The following is a 26,864-nucleotide window of genomic DNA, read 5'->3' as shown; positions in this document are numbered from 1 at the left end:
CCTCTGCATTTATAAGCGGCGATTTTGAGAATTACATAAACTCAATTCAAGTTGGTAAAGTAGTAAACCCGGCGAATTCCTCAGTGCTTCTTTGATTTGTTGTATTGTGCCTAAAATTCTTTTATAATTGTTAACTAAACATGTTTTGAGCACATACGCATCGTATACCTGATGTAATTAAATAGGAACTAATTATTTTATGAAATATGTTTCTGTCAAAAACAAATACCTTTTTAAAATCAAAGGTACTTACAGGTTATTTTGATAATTACAATCGTAACAATAAACAAGGAAGACAATTCTTCTTTATACTAAAGGTTTACAACTATAGTATTTATTCAAATACTAGTATAAGTCAATTGCGTTTTGCATTGTGTCAGAACAAAAATGAATGCAATGAAGAAGGCACTATCAATGTGCATAGTAAAGGAAGTTGGGTACAGTGGTTGCATTTCAATAGAAGATTGTGCACCAAAAATGTACCAAAAGATGCTAACGTTTTTGGAGATCTTGCATATGATAAGTATGAAAAGTTTGAGATGGATGAAGCAGAAAAAGAAGAAGAAAGATACACAGAAAATGATACTAAGATTCCAAGATGGCAAAAATTAAGCATTGGTCAATATTGTAAACTTATTAAATCTCATCTAAAAAAAAAAGATTTGCAGTTAGCATTGAGTGTGTTAGATTTGATCAAGAGTAATCGTGATAAACCAACTACATATATGTATAATCTTTTAATTCGTGCATTTGCTTCACAAGGAGATATAAAACAATGTTTTAAATTATTTAACAAAATGAAAAAACGAAGATTAATGCCTAATGCAGCAACATATAACAGTTTACTCAATGCTTGTTCTACATCAACAGATAAAAGTAAAGCATTAGAACATTTGCATTCTTTGAGACAATTTTTTTGTGAGACCAATTATCCATTAAATGAGACTCATTATATTACTCTTATCAAAGCTTATAGTTGGCATAATGAGATTGTAAAAGCTTTTGAGATTGCAGATCTAGCAAAGGATAATGGTTTTATTTCAAATAACATATATGCTGCTTTATTTCATGCAACAATTAGTGATAAACAAAATGGATTAAAGTATGCTTTAATTTTATGGCACAAAATGAGAAAATACAAGGTGCCACTAAATATAACACATTATAATCTTCTTCTAAGAGCAATAAGAGATACAGGGTTTGGGGACATGAATGTAAATTTAATATCAGAATTATTAGGTACTCAAATTCAATTGAATGAAACAGAAAAACCAGATTTATTGGATTTTCCTCCAAGATTAAATATTCAACTTTTTGCATCAAATGTAAAACATTTACCATCTGAGTCTGTGGGTGTATCAAATGACAAAAATTCAGAGCTAGATATAGTTAATGAAGATGTAGTATTGTCTCAAAGTTTAAATCATATATTACAAGAAAATCGATTGATTTTATTTGGTGGAATAAACAAATTTTTACAAAGAATGGAAAGTAATAATGTTCCTCCTGATATTAAGACAGTAACAATGTTATTGGAATTACTTCCACCTACAACAGCAGTAGAACAATTTTTTCTTACATATCTTGAGAAAAAAAAATTTGAACTAGATATTTGTTTTTTCAACGTGCTCATTAAAAGAAGGTGTTTAAGAAATCAGTATAAAGAAGCAAAAGTAAGTTAGTTCATAAAATTTCAAATAGCTGATACTAAGTTTATAAATTGTTGAAAAATTTAATGTTAATTTATATTTTATCATAGAAAGTCATGAATGAAGTACAAAAACATCATCTTACACCAGATATTATAACATTTGGAGTATTAGCTATTGGGTGTAATCAATTTCATGATGGTAAAGAACTTTTAGAACAAATGAACAATATTTGTTTTCACCCAAATATTACAATTTTAAATATATTACTAAATAAAGCATTCACCCAATATAATTTGAAATATGTATTATATTTGATGGATTATATGTTACAACATGAAATTGAACCAAATTTGACTACATTCAACTTTTTGGAAACTTATCAAAAATCAATGGTACATTGTATAAGAAAAGAGGTATACAACTATTACAATATTTTTTCAAAATATCTATAAATTATGAAAATATATTTCAAAATTTATTGGTATTTTAGAATAGATTCAATAGAAAAAAAGTGAAAAAGTTACAGGAAGATTACAACAAATTTATAATATTATATTATGAATGGAAGGAAAAGATACAAACAATAGATACCATCAAAGTCTCAAAATCATCTTAATAAATGAATTAAAATGTGTAAGTGTACAAATAATCTTCTAAATTACTTTGAATAAAATTTATTGTTATAAAATTCTTAATCACATTATAACTTGTAAATTACAAAATCAGTATTATTAGCGAATATTAAAATTTTCTAATACGATGAAATTAGCGAAGATATGGTGGTCGAGTTTCTTGCCCCCAAGGGCGACTTCTTGTTCCTGAATTTATAGCGCGTGAAGGGCAAGTACCGCGAATACTAAGCTTATTGTAACCTGTAGGCCCTGTTGGTTGAGCACCACATGTCTCTAACGCTACGAAATCATCCACGTGAAGAGACGGAGGTCGTGATGTGTTTGGTGGTCTAGATCTGAATGGATCTGCTCCTCTACCAACCCCACCAACCACTGGACCACCTCTTAAGGAACTTGTAAATTGTGTTCTACCCCGCATAGGTGTAACTAAGAAAAAAAAGCATATTTGTAAAATGAGAGAATATTAAAAAATGTTTATGCATATAAAACTTTCTACAATATAAATGCTGTATAATAAATTTGTATGTATAACTCACCAAATGGTTGTTTCACTTTAGACACAGGAGATGTTGACTGTTTTTGAATGTCTCTAACTTCTTGATCATCTGTTTGAGTTTTTGATTGCAGTGGTTGAGTAGCATCATCCGGTGGTGCCTTAGAACATAAGTTTTGAGCTTCTGCTAATAAATTAAAGTCAGCAGGAAGCAATTCAGCTGCAAGGGATAACAAGTCCACAGTATTTTCATTTGGTGTTTGATTTGGTGATATAAATTCAAATTTTTTAGGACGTTTAGAGATAAGATTTGGTGTTCTTAAACATCTTTGAGAAAATTGATTTAATAAAGCTTCAGGAGTTGGCAGTAATGGTTCTAACATTTCTGGTATGGGTTCTTTTTCTTCTTTATCTTCAGCCGATTTTAAGATTTCCACTAACTCATGTGCTCTGTTTATTTTTTCTAGAGGATGATCGTTTTTATCCCACGATATTAGAGTTGCTAATTGTTGTACACGTAAATATAAAGATCTACCTTGCGATTCAGATGCAATTAGATTTTCCAGAAACGTTATACTTAAATCTACAACAGGTTGACCTTCAGCGTCCTCTAATGAAGAGATATGTTCCAATAATGATCGCAATGCATCGGGATTATTTTCTAAACAACTTTTTACATGATATAAACCATAGTTGTGATTACTGAGGGATAAAAGTATGCGAAGTGTACTTTGTAATATTTCAGGTTCGAATTTCGTACTAGCTGCCAATATATCGATGAGCGCAGCCAAAATATGTAGAAGCGGTTCCTTACTCGGCACCGAGTGTGTGAGTCTTTTCTCAAATGGTTCGTTTACATCTTCTTGCATAAGACTCAATGTACAATCACACAATGTTTCGAAAATATCAAGAATTTCGTATTGCATTCTAGTATTATTTGTATTTTTAAGTGCTGTACACATCATTTCAATAACAGGTGGATACTTTTGGTCAGACTTCACTTGTGCTCTAGATGCAGGACTAGTTAAAGTTAACAAAGTTGCTTTCATAGGTGCATGTCTCGTAAGTTCACTAAGTAGTGTAAGCATTAAAACATTATTCTCTAATGGAGTGGCAGCAATTATGCCATCTAATAAACATCGACCTACAAGTAATGCTGTAGGTGCTGCTAAATCACTTAGTTGCTTGCATACTTTTGAAAGGAGAATTAACAAATCTTTGTTCCAACTAGCACAAAGCAATCTTAAAGTTTCAGTTAAATTATTAGCTTGAGCTTGTAAATGAGCCGACCATAATTTCCTAAGGCCTAGAATGCGGGTAGCATCTTCGGTTATTGTTTCCTTCAAAGTTAAGACAGGTGGCAACAACCTTGTTAAAAGCTTCAGTCCAGGTATGAAATTACAGGGACTAAGAGAAACCATTTTCAGAACTTCGCCTAACATTTGCGTCCACAAAGACTTTGCTACATTACCTGATCCATCTGAATCTACAGCTTGTGTGAATACTAAAAGTGTCCCCACTATTTCTTCAGACAAAATTTGAACAATTCTAATTGAGGGAATAGCTTCAACTAATGAATAAACACCTAGCAATGGTGATACAGCTGTTAAATCTTTGAAATCTGTTGCCATACATTTTACAAGGCGTTCAAGTAAGGCTCTTGTTAGTCTTACACAAGGAAGAAGTAATGCAACTAATGCTAGGCCCCTGCGACCTGTCAGTGCTGCTCGATGCAAAAATGGTTGTTCATAAAATTCTGAAATATTTGCCATAACTGCGATAAGAGCCGTTAAACCATCGGCAGCAAATAACTGAGTCAATGCGTTTTTATATTTCAATTCAACATAAGGCTCCATTGGATCTACGTCATTATTTGAAGGAAAAACGAGGTAATATAAAATCCTACAAGCTGTGATTAATTGTCCAGGAAGGAAGGCTGCTTTATCTGCATTTTTTCTAATACAGGTAACAAGTGGAGAAACATCTCCATAGTTCCAGTGAGATGGTTGCGCAGCCGTAGTTATGTACGATGTAACATCTTTTAGAACAGCCTGAGCTCGTGATTTTTCTAATATAATTGCAGCACGATTTTGAAACACCTCTATTCGACTAGAATAACGAATTGTTGCTGATATAATCTCTGCTGAAAATTCACAGAGATTTGTATCAGAAAGATAAGGGATCAGGATATCAAGAAATTCTCCTATAGGAAGAACTGTTATAATAGCTTGTAAACCTTCAGAAAATATTAGAAAAGAATGAAGTTTTTTCAAAGCCAACCAATCAGAGGGTTGATATTTTAAATGTAATAAACACTGTACAACTTGAAGCCGCCAACCTAAAACTGATCCTGCACCAGGTAATTCGCATTTCAAAGCTTTTAAAATCAATTTGGTAACTTCTGGTTCTTTTAATAAATATAATAACCCCTCTTTTGTATCAGAGATGCGCAAAAGAAAATGTCGAGTAGCTTTGATTAGATTTAAATTCGATTTTGGAGAAGTAAGTGCAAAAAGAATGTGATATAACAGCTTATGATGGTCGAAGTATGCGATTAGATGACATCGAGGATTTCGATTCTCCTCTCGTTCAAATTCCATTTGAGCTCCAGCCGGAAGCTGACGTTTTGGTTGAGCCATTAATGTTGGTGCACATACGTACGTATTTGTCAGTTCAGTCATAGCCAATTCATCAAGTTCTTTCATTTCATCAAGAAATTCGTATGTGTGTACTTTTCGTAACAATGAACTTAAAGCATACTTTAATCTTGCTAACTTTGCTGTATCCAACATCATTAAAGCATTTTTATATAAGTTGCTCTTTGACTTAAGAAATTCTTGGACAATCACAGGACTTATTAATGCAGCGTCTAATGTACGAAGAGCAGAAAGTTTGACTGGAAGTGCTACGTTTTCACGCATGCATAACGTTAACAGTTTGTAAGGAGCATCTACTTTTAACAATATATCTGACCCTTGAGGAAGTTTACACAATGCTTCCGCTAATCGTACACCAACTTTGACGTGACGAACCTTATAAGCAGGCTGGGGTTGAGCACGCGCAAGATCCATATCCAACCCTGCGTTTACAATGTGAGTCAAGTCATTAAAATCCGTATTATTTAAATGAAAAGGGCTTAGTATTGCACATAAAGTTTCACAATTATGAACAAATGTCTCTTTTTCTTGACCTGATGCATTATTGAAATGTAAAACTGATTTTGATAGAGATTGGAATATTTCATGTATCTTATCCAGCATTTCATTGCTGACAGTATATTCTTCAGCTATATTTACTGGCTTTTCCAATTCCAATAGATCAGGTGGTGTTAAAGAATAAATGTCATCTAACTGTACATTTTCACATTCATATTCAGTGGAAGGTGGCACATCATCTGCCATTATGTCTTCATCAGACAATATAGGTTCAAATGGTTCGCCTGTTTCTTGTTCACCTCCATCCTGTTCTGCTTCTTCTTCCTCAGCTGATATAGATTCAGGACTTAAAGACACTAAAGACTCAGAAGGTGGTGAAGACGGACGTTTTGTAGGTTTTAAAGTACTATTTGTAGCATCCTCTTCCCAATGGCCTGAATCTATCTTTCCAGTATCTGATGTTGAATTTCTGGATGATTCTACTATCTGTATTGGTTGTATTGGAGGTGGTGGTGTTGCAGCTACACATGTCTCCTGAACATGCAAGTATGTTAAAAACAGACATAAATGTGACGAATTTACAGTCACTCATATATTATGTGTACTTACGCTTGAATTTGGTTGAGCCTGATTTTCATAATACCACTCAGACTGTTGTTCTGCAATTTGTGTAGTATTTTCTACAACTTCTTCTAATCCACTTGCACATGCTGCTGAACCAGCAGCTGAGCTAATAACTTCTTGTGGATTATTCAATGATTTTGTTAATGTCCCATAAACAGCTAAAGTGATAGTAGTATACCATCCTCTTAATACCAATCCATCTGTTGGTATCTGTTTTCTTTCACATTCTAATTGAATATGTATGTTTTGTTTATATTCTAATTCTCCAAGAGATTCAAAGGTAGAAGCTCCTGGTTTGCTTAGGTCATTTACAAAGAATTCAATTTCAAATTGAGATGGATTTGTTGCTCTGAAACCACAAATGAAGTATAACCAAAATTTTCATTTCAATGTGCAAATAATTTTCATGCAATTCTTAATTACCCTAAACGAACACCTCCAGGAAAATCTGCTTGTACTCTAGCACCTAATGGAATAATTCTAACTTCGCTAATATAAACAGGTTTTGGAAACTGCACTAAATCTAAATTAAGTTCCTAAAAAAAGTAACAGAAATATTTATCAAAATTGCTTGTAGTATAATATTTTCCTAAATGGAAGACCAAACTAAACATACCTCTGAAATATCGTGCGAAAATGTATCAAAGAATAATAATTCTGTGTTGTCCATGTCTTATTTATGTCAATAAAGAGGAACACTTTGAGGTAGCATTTTCCTTAACAACAGTATTTGTATTTACATTATTTCTGTTTTCTAAAAAAATACTACTCTTCAAAAATTAGGTCATACACAAAATCGGAAATAAAGAATTTTTCAAACAATTTAGTTGCATAAATTGTAAAGTGCACATATACGACTATCACTTTTCAATCTCGTGCAATAGTATAAGTTCTCAGCCGATTTAAGTAACGCCATCTGGTTCCGTGTGACATATACCTTCGGTTCTATTCGTTCTACTTCGTTATAAGAGAAATTGTAATGACTAATACCTGTGCAATCCTCTTGACGAGACAATTTTTCTTTCTGTTATATATTTTTTTGTTCGCTGTAGAACTTAGATTTCGTGTATTTTATACGTGTGCCCGATACGAACGGGTACTTTTTTATATGCATTTTATAAGTAGTACTTATTGAATAGCTGTGATAACGACCATAACTCATCTGCGTCACTGGCTGCGTTCTTGATTATTTGTAGATTTGTTTTGAATCGTGATATGGCTGCAATGAAACAAAAGTTCTATTAGATCAGTAAGTGTAAGAAGAGCTTTTGTCATAATTTATATTCTTCGACATTAAAATACTGTAAACATCTTGAACATTGTCACTAAACAAAATTTGATAACACGCCTGTCACTGTTCTAATGAGATTACTCATATTATGATGTTTTTGTAACAATATGTACGATTGATTTCCGTTTTTGAAACAGGTGAAAACTTTTGTTAAGACCATTTTTAGACTCTGTATGATGCACACATATGTTTTTAAATTCTTTGCAGAATAAATGGATTACTTTTCAAATGTTTTTCATCATTACTTGTTTATTTATTTAAATGGAATGTTACATTTGAATTGACAAAAGTCAAGACTTTTAATTTTAATATTTATACTTCACTCTTGTGTATGACCTTTACTTTTGGACCTCTTGAAATGAAATGTATTTATGTATGTATAATTAAGTGATAATAAACAACATAGTTAAAAATATCAGTTTTTGACATGTGTCTACTTTTAGGAATGGTAGCTACTGGAGCTAATGTTTTAATGGCAACCAGTGAAAAAAGTTCTTCGAATGGAGCACAAAACAATTCTACACAACTGGAAAATCAAAATGTTTGTTCCCATTATAATGAAATACATTATAGTGGACGTAATACAGAGTGTCTAGTTAAAAGAAATATAACATCTTGTGCTGTGAATAGTAAGTGTGTTTCATTTGTGCAAAAACAGTTGCTGGACAATATATAGATTTTTAAATTATATGTAATATACTTCAATTTAATGCAAAATATTGCTTGATATTTTTATAACAGAGAGTAAGGGTCGTACCTCCATGTTGGAAAAAAATAATCGTTTAATTTCAAAATCAGAAAATAAAGAGGGTAATAAGAATCTTTCATTATATAAGACAACACCAATTCGTGAAACTAAAGCTTCCAGATTAAGAGCTGCTTCAATTACATCACCTAATGGTAAGGTGTATTTTAGAACTAATACATAATTTAAAAGAAATTAATTTGTTTGGACATTATTATTATATTTGTATATAGTTTATTATTGTATTTTTATACATTATTAATTATGTACATAGGTGGAACATTAGCATCAAGAAGATTAGGTATGTCAGATAATTCTGCCTCTTTAGGTTTGAGACCCAGCACTAGTTTATCTATTAAGGATGTAAGTATTTATATTAATATACAACATATATTAACTTAAAAAATAATGTAATACAACAATGTATTCAGGAAAATTCGATATCAGGTAGCAGTAGTACTATGAATCCTGTAAGAGAGAGAGATAAAAGTTATAAGCGAAAATCGTATTTAAATCGATCCCTCAATACAGAAACAACAGCAGGAGATAGTGTAAATCAATGTAAGTAATTGAATAAAACAGTTAGTTTATAACAGCACATTAATAGTTATTAAAGATTGATGTATATTTTTAGCTGATTGTAGCGACAGGCGATCGAGAAGACAATCAAATAAACAAAGTTACATATCTGATACAATATCTACTTCAAATTCTAGTAATCAACGTCAAGTAACAAGTAATTTAAGTAAAAAGTCGCTTGAGTCGAAAACGACTTATCAAAAAGTTGGTACTCATAGTATTACAAATCATACAAAAGCTTCTACACCATCTGTTAATCCTATTACAAATACTAAATGTACCAATGTACAACGAATTAGGTAATTTCATTGATTTTTATAGACTCTTATAGTGTAATTTATACCATAAATATATTTCTTTTTATTCTGTTATAACAGTGGTGGCTATAGTGATTCAGAAGTTTCACGAAGACTTGATGCATTAACAGCGTTGACAAAATCCGCGATAGAGCGTGTGGAAAGGCTTACGTCGCAAGCAAATCAATCAACAAATCATGGATTACGATTAGAGAATCCTTTAAGCAACACATTATCTCAAGGAAATTCTTTTAGTAATGTAGAAACTAACACAAGTAATATACACGTATTACAATCATCGCCTAGAAAATGTTCTATTTTAAAGAAATCGAATGATGAACATTCTCAAGATGGACCTTTGAGTCAGCAACATATACCAGTATCAATTCTTAAGCATAAGATTTCTGACAGTGAAATAGGTCAATCATTAACTCATTCTAATCATTCAGTTTTGCCTGTGACTTTTTCACCGTCTGTAATAGAACGAACACATAAAAGACACGGTATTTTAAAGAAACGTAGCAGCTTAGACGAAAGTGAGATACTTCGACGTCGTAGCTGTTCACCTGATATTTCTTTTGCTGATAATGCGTATTCCGAATTCAGGCCGATATTAAAAAATCAAAGACGATCATCTTTGGATGACATCATCAAAAGAGATCAGAGCCCAGATCCCCAGCCTACTTCCATATTAAAACGTAAGTCGTCTCGAGAGGATGATAGAGAGGATCGTCAAGTTGGTTCTTTGGAACCACAGGGTATACTTAAAAGAAAATCTACAAATAGCCTCCGAACAAGTAGTGTCAATCATCACGTGACTATTACAATGGATGCAACAAGTGTGAGTGGTCCTGAAATACTAGATAGTTCCGAGGTGAGGCCGATACTAAAGAAAAAGCACAGTAGAGAGGAATCATTTGGTAGTGATCCACCATCTCTAGAACCACGACCAATTTTAAAAAAGAAATCGAGTACAGAATCAGATGAACACGACGATAAACCTAAGAAAACTATCTTAAAATGTACTCGAAAAAATTCGCAAGACGAATGTAATTACGAAATAGAATTAACAACATCGAAAAAACTGTCAATGTTTAGAAATCGTGCTTTACATGGTAGATCCAGTGGAACGTTAGAAAATGATCCTGTGCGTCCTATATTGAAGCAACCCGGAAGTAGAGACAACGAATCACGAGTCCGTTTGAACTTATACGATGAAACGATAGATAGTGATGATGTATGTACTAAACAAACAGATTTATTTTTACGTAAAAGAGCACAATCCGTAGGTCATATGCAGACCTCTAATATTCCTAATGAATTCACTGGTGTACTTAACAAACGAAGGTCTCTTGAATTAACTTCTATGAGTGATGTGTTACAAGATAAATCACAAACACGAGTAGCGACCACCAATAACTATTTAAAGACAGACCTTTCTCCAAGTGGTGAGAGTGCCAATACGTCTGCTACTTCTTTTAATATATTAAATAGGTATGTAACTTACATTTTTTTAAGTACTGTAAAAATTTGATACTTATATATTTAGAAAATGTTTGAAAAAATACAAAAAAATGTTACTTGAATTAAAAAGCTTTTTTCATGTTTTAAATACAGTCAGGATTTTTAGCTAAAATATAGAGATTACATAAAAATACTGAATTATGCAAAATATATATCACTAGTATCCTTATTGTATTATGATTATTAAGAGCATATGTTTTTTAGTAAAAGATAAATTACAATATTTATCTTCATAGTTTATCTTCAACTATCAGTATTATCAGTTTGTGATATTTTATAGCAGATATTTGTTTATACATTTAGTTGGTATAGTAGTATGTAAGTTTAGTAAGACTTTGAATCTGTGCCAAGTTTAATTATAGATCATCTAGCAATTCTGAAAGCTACCAGAAATCAGAGAATCAAGCATGCACACAATCTCTGCATCTGTCTAAAAGTTAATTCAGATTTGAGGTAGAGTCCTTTTTTAATATAAATTTTGGTGACATAAGGGAGTAATTTAATATAAGTTAAAGATATGTTTATTTTTCAAATTCATTTCTGTCAATATATGTGCTACCAGTGTGAACACTTTTACAAATATACCCATAAGTTAACATGTTATGTTATCTTTCATAATATTTGTAAAATAATGAAGGTAAAAAATTCACGAGTCCCTGAAATATGTATTCATTAAGTATTCTTGTGTGCATACATTTAGATTAGAAGTTAGAACTTTTTGCATTGCAAGTGTATCAATAATATTATATTGTTACTAAGGTTTATAATAATTCAACAATTTAATATTATATTCAATTTCAGCATAGAAAAAGAAAAGTCTGTGGAGAAGGATAAACAAACTGTAACAGCATTCACAGGTGAAGAAGAAAATAAAATACATTTGTATGGAGTTGCTGTAAATAATAGTGTTGAGAGTACTACATTTTCTGCCAAAATGACTGATACTAAGGAATATGTAAATGATGAAACATTTTCTTCACAAAAGATGGAGAGTAATGACGATATGCGAGAAAACAATAGTGGTATATATCGTAGTAACAGTGTTTCCAAAATGGCGTTGCATTTCAAAAGCTTGCAAGAAAAAGCAAACTCTAAAGAAAAGGATATTTCGTCTCAAAGGATACAGGGTAAAGGTTCACGTGGAATACAACGTTACAGGGAACGAAAACTTCAAGGAAATGATAGATTTAACACTCAGCCAGTAACTTTTCAAGAAGTACAAGAGGCAGTTTTACAAAATCAACGTAATGCCACAGCAAATAAAAATTCAAATGTAACAGAAAGTAACGTAGCTTCAACTGATGATGAGTTTGATCCCTCTAAATTAAGTTTGGCAGATCGAGTGCGTTTATTCAATCAAAAAATCGATACAGAAAAAAGTTTAACATCGAGAAACTCGTCATCGGAAAGACACTTACGTAGACGTCCTGGTACTCGTTATAAAACCCAACCAGTTACTTCTGAAGAAGTTGAAGTAGCATCTCGAATATCTCCACTGAATGCTGGTCATCAGTCTCAATTAGATAATGGCAAGTATTATAAATTTAACAAACTATGCGAAATTCATTGAGATAATATGAGATTATTAACATTTTAGCTACTTCCCAAGAGCCTTGCAGAGAAGTGAATTCTTTTGAAATTGATTTATCAAAAAGCATTTTAAAACCTATAACATTTCATACACATAATGTCTCACGAACGAAAAGTCCTGAACTCGAAGGTTTAAAATTGATTAAATCTGTACTTAGAAAGGAGTCAAAAGAATCAGAACAGATATCTGAAAGCTGTGATTTACCGCACTCTATATTAAAACCTGCTTCAAAGATAGAGGGAAACAAGGATAACTATGTACAAGGTAAGTAACATAAAACTAAATATAGATATAAAATGCCTTTACAAAAGTAAAACAAGTAATATTTGCAATAGATGACACAAGCAGTGTTGAAAATCAAAGTTCTACGCTTACAAAAGAGGAAGGTGCACTTCAAATATTAGATAATGAGGCATCATTTGGAAATCATGAAACAAATAACATTAAAGATGAAGATATATTTTCTCATCGTCCTTTCGTTTTTCCGAAACAAACCAGGTAAAAAATATATATTAATTGCAATCTTATACGATACAAAAGTAAATAAGTTGTAGTAGACTCTTTAAAGGTGTCTACCATATTTTTTTAGCGGCGTTGGATTTTGTGTTTGCTATTACTGATAAGATTAGGATGTATAAAGCGTGAGTGTAGAGGTATACGTGTATTATAATTAAGTATTTATAGGTACACTTCGTTGTTGAAGAGCGCTAGTCATCACGCTTTTTGCAATAAAACCGTCGAAAGTGAATCATATAATGTAACAGTAGAAAAACAGCATGGCGTAGCTCTTCCAGGATTATGCCGTAGTGCGACACAAGCAATACCGACGATAGATACCAATGATGGTCCAAGTATGAGTATTGCAGATCGATTGGCTGCGCTTCAACGTAGTGGTAATACAAATTGGAAACGACGTATAGCGTCTGAATCATCTACTATATCGGTGAATATGTTTCTTACGTTAAGACGTGTCTATTAAAAATGCATAGTTTGTAATAACGTATCAATTAATTAGGATGGAGTATGCAACAGTTCATTTAATAAAGAAGAATTGAGTATTAAACAAGGGGTGCTCGCTGATTGTATTGGGAAGTTAGAGTCTGCTACGGAAGGATGGAAGAAGAGGATATCCGCGTCGGATGCTACAAAGTTTACAGTGGCTGGCAAAATGAAAGTAGAGCAACCAGAAAAGTTAGTATCGGGTCCATCTTCACCACTGATTGAAGTTACAGGAAATATTGCGGATAGAAAGAAAAAGACGCCCCGACCGGAACGATTTAGAGCGAGAAGAGGTAACGTCACTTAAAGTAGTTCTACTATATTCATAAACTTAATTGATGAATAGGAAGATACATAAATACGAAACAGGAATAACAAATTTAAGCTGTAGAATATGCTTTTAGGATATGTAAAAGATGTTGTATCTGTGCCAAGTAGTCCAAGCAAGGATTTGTCCAGTAAAGTAGTAGGAACCTTCTCTGAGCCTACGAGTGAGGATAGTGGTTAGTGAATAATTTTTTTTAAATTATTTTATTACTGTTTCTTTTAATTACGTTGCAGTTTACATGTTTTCCAGGAGAAGAGTATAAAACGGGGAAACAAATATCACCTACTGTATCAATACCTAAGATTGATGATGAAACGTTCACCTCCTTTTTTACTGGAGTTTCATTCGAGAAATGTGAGGCTGAATCTGTCGATTTGAATGAGAGCGATTTTGATATAATTACTTCGCAGTCTGAATTGTAAATTTTTTTTTCTTAATAGACAATATTGTCACCTACATTTTAAATCGTAAATTTCATAAGATTTATACTTTTATAGATTGGTTCAAAAACGCAATATACGAATACAGCGGCGACGTGTTGTGTCCAGAAATCCTCTTAAAGCACTTGCAGCTCGTACAGATTTAAAATCAGAATATACTGAAATACGAAGTGGTATTGCTGAAAAAGTAATGAAGCAGCTGAATGTTGAAAAGTGTAAGTCTTAATATTTTATTAAATGTTCCTGTTTTATTCAATTATTTCTTACTGTACATTTTTATAGTGGCTAAAAATTCATCTTTGGCTATGGAAGCTCTAGCTGGTCTAGCTTCTACTGAAGATTTTAGTAACGTGACTTTGAGAAACATAGCAGAAACAAATATGTCAATAAATAAACTACAACCGTATAAAGACTTAATGCTGATTTTAATTAAAGGCAGACGTCATGTACAAGTGAGATTAATTGAACCAATTGCAGACAGTTTAAATAGCGGCGATAATTTCATTTTAGTTACAAAATCAGAGGTAATTAAAAGACTATTATTTTATAAAATTTTGTTAAAGAATTTTAGTAAATTTTCTTTAATTTAGGTTTATAACTATGTTGGGAAATATTGTAATGTTATTGAAAAAGCACATGGTGCAGAAATTGCGATGAGTATTCAGCAGAATAAAGATCTTGGCTCTCAAGCACCTCAAGTTATTACTATTAACGAAGATAAAACCACCTGTTCGAAAAGTCAATTACAGAAATTTTGGAACTATCTTGGAATCGACAGTGAAAGTATGAATGGTATGACGATACTTGTCTTTTATTTTATATCGGTGTAATAATAATACAATAACAACTAATCTTTATATATATTTTTATAAACAAAAGTTGTCGATGGCGGACATCCTGATGAGGATGAACTGTATGAAACAGCTATGATCGATACAAACATGGTCTATGAAATGAAAGACGAAGAATTAGTTCCTCTGGAAAAATACTGGGGTGCTATTCCAAAAATTGAAATGCTTGATCCAAATAAGGTGCTTGTATTTGATTTTGGTAGCGAAATGTACATATGGAGTGGCAAAGGAGCTTCTGCAGACAAAAAAAGAATCGCTACGCATCTTGCTACAGAAATGTGGAAAGAAGGATACGATTATTCTGAATGCGCCGTATGTCCAATTAATGCAGCGTCTATGATTGGTATACGAACCACACCTGGATCGGACTTAAAGTCTGCAAAAGCTAGACCTAAATGGTGCTTGCTTGCCAAGTTGACACAACACGTGGAAACAATACTTTTCAGAGAAAAATTCCTCGATTGGCCAAATGTTTCTGGAATAATACGAGTTCGAGGTAACAAGATTAAAGAAGAAGTTGATGGAACCATATCTATAGAACCGTACAATGTCAATAATCTATTAGAAGAAGATATTCCTCCTGTTGATTTAGTTCTAGAAGGATGTCATTTAGGTAGAGGTACTGGTTGGTATGACAATGAGGTAATTCTAATTAATTAATGTATATGTAACTTTAATGGTTGAAATATATTATTTCATGATATATGTTTATTGACAGCTAATGAAACAATATGTTGTTACCACAACTAATGTGAAGGTATGGCATATTGACGAATTTTCACATACGCTCTTAGATGATTCATCTATAGGACAATTTTATTCTGGAGATAGTTACATTGTACATTGGATGTATTCTGTTACAATTACTGGTAAACATTAAACTTGCTATAACTTAAGTGTCACAGTTACGTTTTAGGTGTAACAATATATTATTTCATTTATGTAGGTCGTGAACTTAGTGGCTTGCCATCAAAGCATTCTGCGAAAGGACGTGATCGATCGGTTTATTTTATTTGGCAAGGACAGAATGCATCTTTGAACGAGCAAGGTGCTGCTGCGTTACTAACTATCGAATTAGATAACGACCAAGCGCCTCAGGTAATTTATTTCAATGTAAAGTACTAGTTCGATAGATCGTATACATTTATATAATTCTTTTATAGCTCCGTGTAGTTCAAGGAAACGAGCCAGCTGCATTTTTAAATTTATTTTCTGGAGGAATGATTGTACACAGCGGAAAGAAAGCGGATAAAAGATGCAACGAACGATGGCGATTGTATATATGTCGAGGTACTTTAGAGTCAGAGGTGTCTTTAATAGAGATTCCTTGTAGTACTCGTCAGTTAAGAAGCAGAGATTCTCTGATATTACTAGACACTAAAAACAACAAAATTTATGTGTGGCATGGGTCTAATACATTACCTCATATTAAAAAGGTATTTTTTAAGTTACATATCACAATTTAAATAAAAAGTTTAACAGGATAATTTTGTTGTCTTTTACATCGCTTGCATTTTACTATCATATTTCACGTTCATATGCTTAAAATATTATAAGCCACTTTCCTTATATATTCAATGGAAAAATATTTCTAGAATGCATGTAGTGTAGCGAAAAAATTACAAGAAAAACGACCCCAGGAAACTGGCTTGTTGTCCGAAGGTGATATTGAAATTTTGGAAATTAACGAAGGAAGTGAACCAGAAGAATTCTTTAATGGTAAGTGAATATATAAAAAAAGTAAATATTAGTCTATTTAATATTTAAAACATATAGTGAAAGATATTCTCTTAAAGCTTTAGGAGGAATGAATAAAAAATTGTATGTGTCGCTACAAAAAGACCAATTATGGGAACATACACTAAGACTGTTTCATTTATCAAGCATTTCTAAAGAATTTAAACCTGTAGAAGTATTGTGTCCTCATCGCGCTTCTCTGCCAACTCCATTTCCCTTTCTACAGGAAGATTTATACCAAGTTAATCAACCAGGTAACGCATACAACTTTCAGAAATTGTAACATGTTACTTAAAAAAATTATTATTGTTTTAGCCTTATTTTTATTGGATAATAAACACGAATTGTGGATCTGGCAAGGCTGGTGGCCTGATACAGGAGCAGAGGACCAATCTGGTAGTAAAGCAGTTCGATGGCAAGCTGAAAGGAGGGCAGCCATGATGATGGCTATGCAATATTGGCAGAAAATCAGTCCAGGAGCTACGAAATTTCCAATTTATCTAGTCTGGGCTGGTCTTGAACCTTTGCAATTTATAAATTTATTTCCTACGTGGACATATCGCGACGATATCGCAGAGTTAAATATAGAGGTATGTGTTGTATGGTTACTAAACTTATTGCAATTACGTATTTGTTAATATAAATAATTGGCGAATAGGATGGTCGAAATTCTGGAGAAGTATTAACCGTGGAAAGTGAGTTGGCTCGGTTAACGCAAAGCACGTATCCTCCGGCTCAATTGTTGCAACGACCACTACCCGAAGGAGTAGATCCTACACATTTGGAATTGTATTTATCCGAACAACATTTTCAAGTTAGTTCTTTTTATTATAATTTACATAATTCGTTATTGAAGAAACTTATCAATCGAGTTGATATTAACAATAGAAGATATGTACTTAACATGACTGTTCTATTGCAGGAACTATTAGGAATGAAAAAAGAAGAGTTCCAAGAACTTCCAGTTTGGAAGCAAGTGAATCTTAAAAAAGAGATAGGGCTTTTCTGAGGAAACGCCCCTGATGCCAATCCTACAAGAAATAGCTGCCCTTGTAACACGTTTAATAAAGTTTTCGTTAATTGTTTTACGATGTTTATAACTCCACATTTTTTAACTTCTGAATGTATGAATTCATGTTTAAGATACGCCTAAAGTTGCCTATCGACCGAAGAAGAATTTAATATAATGCAGTTGAAGATGTTTACTACTATCTTAAATATAATATATATACTATATATACACATACACATATATAGATAGGTAATTATATATTTTTAATACATATTAAACGTAAATTGGCTTGTGAATATTTCCTTTATATTTGTATGGGCTTTATATTAATTGATAATACAATATGTTTTAGAATGGCTTATTCTTACATGTGTAACATTTGTACAAGAGCGACTGTATTCTTTACAACATATTCTGTGTTTTTGAACAGTATTCAATGAAATTTCTCAATGTTGCCTTGAGTCTTCTTTCATAACTCCTTATAATCCTCAGACATTGCACAAATTCCATACTCAGCGACATTACTTTTAAGGAAAATTAGGTATACTTTTTTTTGACAATATTATTTAAAAATAACAATTTCCTTTTTTCTTCGTATTTATAATTTATATGATAACGCAGTAAATTACATCATTCGCACCATAAAATAATTTAATTATTTTCGACATAAACTGCATCCAGTGTAAATGCAATGATAAAATCATAATTTTATATATACATATGACACAGTCATGTATCTATTATTTGATATAAATTATTCATTTAAACAAATTACAGTAATTCGTAGTTCAAATTGAAATCAACTCAACACATTTTAAACATTTGCAGAAAACAGTGAAACATACGTATAATTTTTTTTTTCTGGATGTAACTTACAAATATCACCTTTTTTATCTACTTTGCTTTATTCCTTTACAGAATCGACCAAGGCACGACAGTACATCGAGTATAAAAGAATCATTCATCAACATGTAAGTTGACATCGTATTCTGTTCAAAACTTATCAACTGATGTATAGAAAAGAACACAAATCCACCATGATGCTTACGATGGTCGTTTCTTTATTTTGTTCTAACAATAATAACATTACGGAAAGTATATATATATGTATACATGTACATTATACATATGTATATACTTAATTATATTTATATTATAGTAAATCTATATGATTTATATGATCTAATTATTAAAATAGTCCATCTGTTTGGATAATCCAATATTTTATCTTAAACTAATCGGTCGTTGATGTAAAAAGATACACCAGAATCACTGCTTTTCTCACTTTAAAGTCTTCCAAATTAATTATCTTGTTATAATTCCTCGTACCCAATTTACAACAGTTGTAGTGTTGGAATATGTTGCTAGCACTTCCATTCAAATCGTTGGATATCTGTAGCATATAATTATACTTTTAAAAAATTTCTGTTCCTGATTTTTTAGATAAATCAAACGAAACGAGAGTGTAAGAACTAACTATGAAACAATGATTTGAGTAAGAAATAATATATTATACAATTTCATATACAAATTACATATAACAAGTGACAAATATGTATTTACATTTTCATATATATTGTACATATAAAATTTTTTACTGTTGTGTAGTATTCTCCATCAAAATAGTTCTCATTTATTTTTAATATTCTAGATATTTTTTCCCTATATATAAAGTATAAGTAATTAAAGACAAATGTACAGAGTAAACGTATTATTACCATTTAAATGTTTACTGGACCTTTCCATCGATATAAGCCTTTATGGCAGTCTGACATTCTGTGGAACACCAGTGTTGAATCAGTAAATACGTTTCTGATTCTAATGCTGCATCCAACTTTTTTCGCAGTGTGTGACGTAACAAAGCTTTTGTAGCTTCCATAGACTGAAAGTGAATATATAGCAGATGAAATAGCAATATTGAATGCACATGCAAATAGATAAAATCCAGGGCGTATAATATAAATATTAATTAGCTTTATATATACGTAACTAATGTGGGAGCATGAATGAAGCATCCTATTGTTACTGGTGAGACAATTCTCATTCTATTGAGTAGACCAGTGCACAACTATTTGGTGCTTGAAAAATGTTCATTTTAATTTATTTTATACTATTCGTAATAACTAGATGCTGTGGTTTGTACATTATTATTGGTAGTAAATTAAGCAATGTTACTTTTAAATACTTGGATGATGTACGTATGTTTGCCATATTATGTACAAATTAATAGAAGAAAAAATGTGTAACGTGTTATACTGATATAGATCAATGGAGAAAGCGATTTGCACGAATGTGAAATTAACGAGGCCTGTAATGTCATTCATAATCGTTTCTGGGTATCTAGTTTAACAGAAAGATTGTGTCGTTGTCCTAATGGCAAGGAGTGTCCATGGCAATGGACGAAAGAGCTTAGAAGTTCATCTCAATTACTTAATAATAAATCTCGTATGGAGGTATGCAAAAAATAAAAGTTATTCATTGAAGCTTATAAATTAAAAGGTTACTTTTTACAGTTCTGTGCTCCAATAACACAAATGGATGTATGTACGTATAAAAGTGAAGCAATCAAAGTACATGGAAAAAGTGACACTAATAATTCTTATTTAATACCATATAACGTAACTTTGAGTTGTGATTGCCCAGAATCACATTATTGGAGACTTCAAAGATACACATATGAAGAGAACAATTTAATTACACAAGTGTTCAAGTGTGTTAAGGTATATTCTTCAGATTAATAGCATACAGAACTACTCCGATTTCATTGCTGCATTTTTTTTCACTATTTTATTTTTTTTCGATGCATAGAAGAGAAGATGCGATGTCAATGACTTTTGTGGACACATACGGTTCGATTTGTATTCAATATATTCTAGATGTACTTGTCCACAGAATCACTTGTGTATTTTTAAAGACAGAAATATGGAAAATGTTCAGGAACTACTTTATTCTGGTCCTGCTTATAAAGCTTACTGTCTTTCTTTTAAGAACTTGTAAAAGGGATATAATTTATAATGTAAAATATAACTACTATAAAAAATAATGGACATAAAAACCATACCTGTGAAGATTGTTCACTCATAGCTTTTAATGTTGGTAATAATTCCACCTGAAATCTGTCGGGCCATAAAACACGAGTAATGAGACCAGCTCTCAATGCTTCATTGGCTGTTAAAGTTCTACCACCCAAGAGTAATTCACTTGTCTGCAACATAAAATGCCATAGTAAGTGTCAATATCCAACCTTTAATGTAAGCACAGACACACTGATGAGACTTACAATTGCACTTCCTAATATATGTGATAAAGTGAAAACAGCAGCTCCTTCAGCAATTTGTCCCAGTTTTCCATAAGGTGTACTGAATGTTGCTTTATCACTAGCTATCACAAAATCAAACAAAGGTAACATTGTTACTCCAAGTCCAACAGTTGCACCCTGAACTCCAGCAACAATGGGTTTATTAAATGATGCTAGACTTTTAATAAAGTCTCTAAACAGACAAAAGAATATTAATCAATTGCACATACTCAAATAATCCTGTATGTTTCATAATTATTACGTACTTAACAGCATCTGCCATTTCTTGGGCTCGAACTCGACGTTCTTCCTTATTCACATTCAATAACATGGAGAGTTCAAGACCTTCACAAAAGCTGCTACCCGTTGATGTTAATAAAACAACTCTGCAGCCATCATCTTTCTTCAGGATTGATAATGTTTCACGAAACTCTTGCATTACCTACAAGTATAAAACAAGTACTCACGGACTGATAGAGATATATGTATAATTGTTACATTTTTTGTGAAACTTTTTTACCTGAAGTGTGAGAGCGTTTCGTATTTTCGTTGACGAGGATGGAGTGAGTATTAATTGCACAAGATTTCCATGTCGTCGTACAGTTATCTCCTTATTATTGAACTGACTTCGTGTATCTGCTCTCGTTTTGTTATTATCTAATTCCGATATTTTCGTGATATTCGCATTTGCTGAAAAACGTAATTATTTTAAATATAATAAAAAGGAGGTATAAGAAATAAAAAAGGTATTTTACTTTTTTTGATATCGTTTGCACCTTTATTTTTACGATTTGCCGTTGAATTTCCAGACCGATTTCCAGCACTGACCACTGAAAGAGCATTTGCAGCTTCTGCCAGAACGGCTGAAAGTTCATCTTCTCCTTTGGAAAATTCTTCATTGTTATCTGTCTCGTTCGTTTTAGCAAACGTAACTTTGCTTTTTACTACTTTTTTATTCTTTAATGCTATCTTACCTGTAGTTGTACCATTTGACCGTGTAATAACTTTGTCTGAAGTGTTATTAGCTTCATTCACTTCCTCTAACTGTTTAGAGTTTTTATCACCTTTTTTTGAGTCTGATTTTTTGGGCTTCGTTTTATCTTCTACAGCGTTAGAAACAATGTTTTCTCCATCAATTTTTTGTATACTTTTCTTTTTACTTTTTTTCGTATTTGTCTTTTCATCTGGCGAATGTTTCCTCTTTGTAGATCTCAATGAATGGGAACCACCTTCGTCGATTTTAGCTCCTTCAATCTTGTCTGGACTATCAATACTAACTCTAGGACTTCCAGATGCGCTGGAAAATGAACTGGATGAATGTCTTCTAACTATAATAGATGCATCTGCAGCATTTCTTATTTTTGCAGGTAAGATAAATTCTGGTTGAGATTGTGCATTTGTTGATTTTGCTGTTGGAGTTTGTTCTCCAACTTTTTTCTCTGATTGTGAGTCATTTAATTGTATAGAACTCCTTTTAGATCTTGATGAAACTTTAGATGCGCCTGACGTTGAGGTGCGTAATCTTAAGACAGCGTTGCGTACCAATTTCTTTCTAAGTTTAAGTTCGCGCTGTACTTTCTGAATATCCATAACTTTTGTTTGAGATTTAGTTATGGGAATCAATCGTTTTTTATCTGGTTGCTCCACATCATACAATAAATTCACGACCCCTTCATCTTGAAGCAACCTGTCTATCTCATTTATAATTTTTTTCTTTGGTTTGGGATCTCCAGTACTACTTTCAGCAGAACGTTTGGATTTTGAAACTACTTTTGATCCTGATTTTTTTGGTGATGTACTTAATTTTGCTTTCAAAGCAATAGATTTTTTGCTGTTATTAGATATATTTTGTTTCAATATTTTTTTCACTGGTATACTCTTCTTAGCGATAGACTGTGATCCTTTTTTATTAACACTCTGTTTTGAACGTTTCAAGGAAATATTCTCAGGTGTGTCTGGTACTGGATCTGTTTTATCTGTGACCTGTTTTTTAATTATTTCTTTTGTTATTGTAATGTCTGTTTCATCATTTTCTATATCAATAGGTGAAGTATTTTCCTTAGATACATGATTTTCAGTCACTTTATTAGTATCAACCACAGTTTGTACTTCATTATCTGGCTTTTTATTTAATGGTATTTTACTTTTGTATACTTTCTGACGTTTTACAATACTCTGCTGTTCTTCATGTTCTCTGGCTCTTTCTGTAAGTTTTCGTTTCCTACCTGATCTCGATTCATCCAATCGCGTATCCTTTAAAAATGACTCTGTACTTTTTTCTGAAGTATGGTGCTCAATAATGGTGAGAAACGGTTCAGAGTCAGGCCTTGTATTTTTTACAGCTGATTCTGCTGTAGCGTCTATTAAAGTAATATTAGCAATTTCTTTTTCGGCTACAGGTTTCGATGTTATCTCTACTTCCTTAGGAGTTTTGCTTGGCATAGGTTTGTACACTTTCTTTTTCTTTGATATATTCTTTTTAACTGGAGTAACGGGTAATTCTAGAAGCTGCTTCAGTGCTAATTCTCGTTCAACTAAAGGATCAAGTTTTGATGATATATCCTGATCAGTCGGCTGAACATTTTCTGGAATTTTCTCTTCTGGTACCAAAGTTGGAGGTTTCAAGTTTGACCAGTCTGGATCGACATCGCCTTCTAATATTGCTAATAGTTCTTTATTGTCGGAATTACTTTCTTTGTTGGTTTCCAGTTTTGCATTGTCAGTTACTTTTTTCTCCGAATGAGAGGGCGATTGAGTAGTCGATTGCGGTAATGGTATAAGTGCTGGTAAAGGACCACCTGCTAATTTACTCGATAATCTTTGAGTCAGTTTTTTAACGAAAAATATATCAGGTCCTGGTGGGGCTTCTAGAAATTTCTGTTTCTCACGAAATCGTTCCTTTAATACCTCCGTTACTTCAGCTTCCGAAGCTTTTCGACTAGTTAAGCTGCGACCGCGATTAACAATGGGCATAACTTTTGTCTGTGGTGATGCTTGATTAAGTGAATCATTTAATGTATTTTTTGTAGATTTTCCTATGCTTGATGACACTATAAAATTTACTTGATCTTTATTTAATAATTTTACAGCAGACTGTTGTTTTTTGTTTACAGTTTGATTATTATCTGCATGTTCTTTTGATATTTGCTGTTCTGTATTTCCTTCTGCAATTTCTACAATATTGGTATTATCTGTAACAGGTGTTTTTTCTATACATGTGATTTCTTCTTCAAGTAACACCACTGTATTTTTTTCTATTGTTGGAGCTGCCTTAGTATCATCTAACAAACTTTTTAATTCAATTTCCACTGTATCTTGCACTTTGGATTCAGACTGATTATCAGTTTCTGTATCATCTACATTTTCATCACCCCAGTCATCAAAAATATCTTGAATTACACTCCTTTTCCTAATTGTTGCATCTGTGTTATCAATTTCATGCACAGATATGCTTTCTTTTTCAGAATTATCTACATGTATTGGAGCAATAATAATATTGCTATGAATAACTTCTTCCTTTATGTTATTATCCAAATTATCACAAGTTTCAGTCTTGACTTTATCATTTGTTTTAATTTGTATTTGTCCTATGTCATTTTCCTTGTTAGCATTACACTTTTCTTGTATTTTATCTTCATTAATATTAACATTATCTACAATTTGAGGCTTTGTAACAATGTCTGAAGTACTTGAAGTTACTGGATCTACATCAGCAGCTGTATCTTCTGAGTTTTCTTTCTTGACCTCATTAGAACAAGTTTCAGAATTTTCTGATTGTACAACTTCTGTTGAAATCACTTCTATTATAGTTCCCTCACTTTCTTGGCTGTAATCTATCAAATCAAATTCCTCATTTACGATATCACCTTTTTTGGTTTCTTGTGCCTTTCTAGAAAGACTGTTTTCATTGGAATTCAGTGTGACATCGTTCTCATGTAGAGTTACAACAATGTTTTCTTCTGTTTCTACTGTTAGTACCACAACTTCTGAACTATTATCAACTAGTTTAGACAAATCTGTGTCTGTATCTCTGACATGCAAAGATTGATCTTTATTTTCAAATGTGTGGCTCAGTGATTTAATTAATGCTTGACATTGAGCATTATTATCTTCTGTATCTATATTCATTACTGTACAAACATTGTGCTTTTCAACCTTTTGTTCCTCTTTAATTGTATCAACTGTTTCAGTATTATCTGAAAATTTTGTACTTTTTTCATTTAAGGATATCTCATGTTCATATTTTACAATATCCTCATTGTTTGTTGTTTCATCTTCTTCATTTGTTGCTATGTCCTTCTCAGATTGATCCATGTCAATTTGTAGGTCATTACTCATGCTATCTTGTTCCAATTCATGGTCTACATCAATGGAACTTTTAACAGTACATTCAGTTATTGATGCAACAGGGTCAGTCACATTATCTACAGAATCTTTTGAAATATTCTGTTTACTCAAAACATCTTCGTTCACATTGTCATCTGTATTTGGTTCTGATGTCACTGAAGAAGATAAATTTATAGTTGATACTGGTTCTTTAACAGTTTCAATTTGCACTTCATCTACTGGTTCCATGGTAAAGCATCAAGTTCATTACAATTATTCAATAAATTATGGACTTCCCTGTTAAAAAAGAATAATAATTACTATAAAATGATTAAAAACGATATATTATCAAGATATATTTGCTACTTATAGATAATGGAAATGAAACTGTTTAAATTTATAGGCAGAAATAAAAATTCTTCAGCACCTACCATAACCTTATACTAATTCCCAAATTTATACGAAAGGAGACTGTTAATTTATGTTACCTTCGTTTTTAAACAAAGCTGACTACAGAATAAGGAAAGCTTAGTTGTGTCGCAAAAACAAATATTGTTTAAAACCACAAGGTTATACTGCAATTAGAATATTTCGATATCATAAAATCACGATAAATAATACCCTCTGGAGTTCTTTGTAAGTGGTCTATTCCATACGGTTGTTCAATAGTAACAATATTCAAAATTCATCGAATAAAGTAGTTTTATTCGTGTTACTACATTATTTAATAATAAATTTGTTAAATAGATGAAGTGGTTTTAATGGCAGAATGAAAAACTCACCAACCAGAACTGCCGTATCCATAACGTGTCGATTCCAGTAAGAATCGCACATTATCCGGGCTTCAGAATAATTTTTTTATTGTACAAGGGTTTTATTAATCAAATATATCCAGTAAAATGTACGTTAATAGATTATATGCAGTAAAACAATTACTTCTTTAAATCTAAACACAATGTTTACAAGAATGAAATCAGAGGTTCGTACTACTGTCATCAATTTAAGTGTTCTTCTTTAAGGTTACCTTAAATAAATATCAAGTTACATGAACTTTTGATATAAAATTAAAATATGAAGTATATTCCACATCACGAAAGAAGGATATATTTATATTTGATATTCATAATTATTAGTAATTAATTGCGTAGAATTATTATTGGTAATCGTTATGCGTTGGATGTTTCAAAACGAAGGGATTTGTTCAAATGTACAAATTTTATGCATAAAAAATAAATTAGTAAATCTGTTATCGTTCTGTACACCGTATCTTCGGTTTCTAAAGAATTAATTC

The 26,864-nt window shown here is 32.0% G+C and overlaps 5 protein-coding genes across 14 annotated transcripts; 3 read left to right on the top strand and 2 right to left on the bottom strand.

Moving 5' to 3' along the window:
- The first annotated feature begins 76 nt into the window (after positions 1-76).
- On the top strand, positions 77-2,824 carry LOC143187203 (pentatricopeptide repeat-containing protein 1, mitochondrial). The gene is made up of 4 exons (XM_076391282.1): positions 77-1,673; positions 1,760-2,065; positions 2,143-2,285; positions 2,531-2,824. Exons 1-3 carry the CDS (start codon positions 207-209, stop codon positions 2,266-2,268), a joined length of 1,899 nt encoding a protein of 632 aa, XP_076247397.1. The 5' UTR covers positions 77-206; the 3' UTR covers positions 2,269-2,285; positions 2,531-2,824.
- Positions 2,177-7,649, bottom strand: Vir (VIR_N domain-containing protein). 2 transcript variants are annotated; one of them, XM_076391278.1, is made up of 6 exons: positions 7,547-7,649; positions 7,173-7,310; positions 6,980-7,092; positions 6,542-6,905; positions 2,821-6,466; positions 2,177-2,710 (listed from the first exon to the last, which is right to left on the bottom strand). In XM_076391278.1, the coding sequence occupies exons 2-6, from the start codon at positions 7,224-7,226 to the stop codon at positions 2,418-2,420; spliced, it is 4,470 nt and encodes a 1,489-aa protein (XP_076247393.1). In that variant the 5' UTR covers positions 7,227-7,310; positions 7,547-7,649; the 3' UTR covers positions 2,177-2,417. The 2 variants fall into 2 exon arrangements, with proteins under 2 accessions (XP_076247393.1, XP_076247394.1); XM_076391279.1 differs by having other exon boundaries at positions 7,173-7,303; positions 7,547-7,576.
- On the top strand, positions 5,360-18,972 carry Svil (Supervillin). 4 transcript variants are annotated; one of them, XM_076391267.1, is made up of 27 exons: positions 5,404-5,434; positions 8,291-8,476; positions 8,589-8,747; positions 8,867-8,955; positions 9,024-9,153; positions 9,227-9,470; positions 9,549-10,961; positions 11,793-12,520; positions 12,589-12,846; positions 12,918-13,080; positions 13,267-13,525; positions 13,598-13,874; positions 13,986-14,084; positions 14,159-14,327; positions 14,407-14,564; positions 14,632-14,873; positions 14,940-15,141; positions 15,229-15,842; positions 15,919-16,069; positions 16,147-16,298; positions 16,364-16,636; positions 16,796-16,919; positions 16,997-17,191; positions 17,253-17,527; positions 17,596-17,751; positions 17,860-18,198; positions 18,868-18,972. In XM_076391267.1, exons 1-26 carry the CDS (start codon positions 5,419-5,421, stop codon positions 17,944-17,946), a joined length of 6,819 nt encoding a protein of 2,272 aa, XP_076247382.1. In that variant the 5' UTR covers positions 5,404-5,418; the 3' UTR covers positions 17,947-18,198; positions 18,868-18,972. The 4 variants fall into 4 exon arrangements, with proteins under 4 accessions (XP_076247385.1, XP_076247382.1, XP_076247383.1 ...); XM_076391268.1 differs by lacking the exons at positions 5,404-5,434; positions 18,868-18,972 and adding an exon at positions 7,638-7,805 and having other exon boundaries at positions 17,860-18,083; XM_076391270.1 differs by lacking the exons at positions 17,253-17,527; positions 17,596-17,751; positions 17,860-18,198; positions 18,868-18,972 and having other exon boundaries at positions 5,360-5,434; positions 16,364-16,490; positions 16,997-17,020.
- Positions 18,973-18,987: 15 nt separating this feature from the next.
- On the bottom strand, positions 18,988-26,473 carry LOC143187200 (uncharacterized). Of its 6 annotated transcripts, none has more exons than XM_076391273.1 (9): positions 26,356-26,473; positions 22,222-25,870; positions 22,003-22,128; positions 21,768-21,937; positions 21,514-21,689; positions 21,230-21,440; positions 21,011-21,154; positions 19,668-19,831; positions 18,988-19,342 (listed from the first exon to the last, which is right to left on the bottom strand). In XM_076391273.1, exons 2-8 carry the CDS (start codon positions 25,820-25,822, stop codon positions 19,679-19,681), a joined length of 4,581 nt encoding a protein of 1,526 aa, XP_076247388.1. In that variant the 5' UTR covers positions 25,823-25,870; positions 26,356-26,473; the 3' UTR covers positions 18,988-19,342; positions 19,668-19,678. The 6 variants fall into 6 exon arrangements, with proteins under 6 accessions (XP_076247388.1, XP_076247390.1, XP_076247389.1 ...); XM_076391275.1 differs by having other exon boundaries at positions 22,024-22,128; XM_076391274.1 differs by having other exon boundaries at positions 22,003-22,125.
- LOC143187204 (uncharacterized) lies at positions 19,860-21,050 on the top strand. The gene is made up of 4 exons (XM_076391283.1): positions 19,860-20,143; positions 20,214-20,402; positions 20,463-20,669; positions 20,758-21,050. The coding sequence occupies exons 1-4, from the start codon at positions 20,036-20,038 to the stop codon at positions 20,944-20,946; spliced, it is 693 nt and encodes a 230-aa protein (XP_076247398.1). The 5' UTR covers positions 19,860-20,035; the 3' UTR covers positions 20,947-21,050.
- Positions 26,474-26,864: the final 391 nt, after the last annotated feature.

The sequence above is a fragment of the Calliopsis andreniformis genome, unplaced genomic scaffold, assembly GCF_051401765.1.
Source record: "Calliopsis andreniformis isolate RMS-2024a unplaced genomic scaffold, iyCalAndr_principal scaffold0022, whole genome shotgun sequence".
NCBI classification, from domain to species: Eukaryota; Metazoa; Arthropoda; class Insecta; order Hymenoptera; family Andrenidae; genus Calliopsis; species Calliopsis andreniformis.
This window is presented reverse-complemented; position numbering and strand designations above follow the sequence as displayed.

What these genes read in the sequence shown, in the direction of transcription:
- LOC143187203 (XM_076391282.1), top strand. Translation starts at nt 207, where the DNA reads ATGTTTCTGTCAAAAACAAATACCTTTTTAAAATCAAAGGTACTTACA. An exon ending in ATCAGTATAAAGAAGCAAAA is followed by an intron (nt 1,674 to 1,759) that starts GTAAGTTAGTTC and finishes ATTTTATCATAG; the next exon opens with AAAGTCATGAATGAAGTACA. An exon ending in TACATTGTATAAGAAAAGAG is followed by an intron (nt 2,066 to 2,142) that starts GTATACAACTAT and finishes TTGGTATTTTAG; the next exon opens with AATAGATTCAATAGAAAAAA.
- Svil (XM_076391267.1), top strand. An exon ending in ATTACTTCGCAGTCTGAATT is followed by an intron (nt 14,328 to 14,406) that starts GTAAATTTTTTT and finishes ATACTTTTATAG; the next exon opens with ATTGGTTCAAAAACGCAATA. An exon ending in CTGGTTGGTATGACAATGAG is followed by an intron (nt 15,843 to 15,918) that starts GTAATTCTAATT and finishes GTTTATTGACAG; the next exon opens with CTAATGAAACAATATGTTGT.
- Vir (XM_076391278.1), bottom strand. Translation starts at nt 7,226, where the DNA reads ATGGACAACACAGAATTATTATTCTTTGATACATTTTCGCACGATATT. An exon ending in TTTCGCACGATATTTCAGAG is followed by an intron (nt 7,093 to 7,172) that starts GTATGTTTAGTT and finishes TACTTTTTTTAG; the next exon opens with GAACTTAATTTAGATTTAGT. An exon ending in AGGCTCAACCAAATTCAAGC is followed by an intron (nt 6,467 to 6,541) that starts GTAAGTACACAT and finishes TTGCATGTTCAG; the next exon opens with GAGACATGTGTAGCTGCAAC.
- LOC143187204 (XM_076391283.1), top strand. Translation starts at nt 20,036, where the DNA reads ATGTTCATTTTAATTTATTTTATACTATTCGTAATAACTAGATGCTGT. An exon ending in ATAATAAATCTCGTATGGAG is followed by an intron (nt 20,403 to 20,462) that starts GTATGCAAAAAA and finishes TACTTTTTACAG; the next exon opens with TTCTGTGCTCCAATAACACA. An exon ending in AAGTGTTCAAGTGTGTTAAG is followed by an intron (nt 20,670 to 20,757) that starts GTATATTCTTCA and finishes TTCGATGCATAG; the next exon opens with AAGAGAAGATGCGATGTCAA.
- LOC143187200 (XM_076391271.1), bottom strand. Translation starts at nt 25,822, where the DNA reads ATGGAACCAGTAGATGAAGTGCAAATTGAAACTGTTAAAGAACCAGTA. An exon ending in TGCAAACGATATCAAAAAAA is followed by an intron (nt 21,938 to 22,002) that starts GTAAAATACCTT and finishes TACGTTTTTCAG; the next exon opens with CAAATGCGAATATCACGAAA. An exon ending in ATATATTAGGAAGTGCAATT is followed by an intron (nt 21,155 to 21,229) that starts GTAAGTCTCATC and finishes TTTATGTTGCAG; the next exon opens with ACAAGTGAATTACTCTTGGG.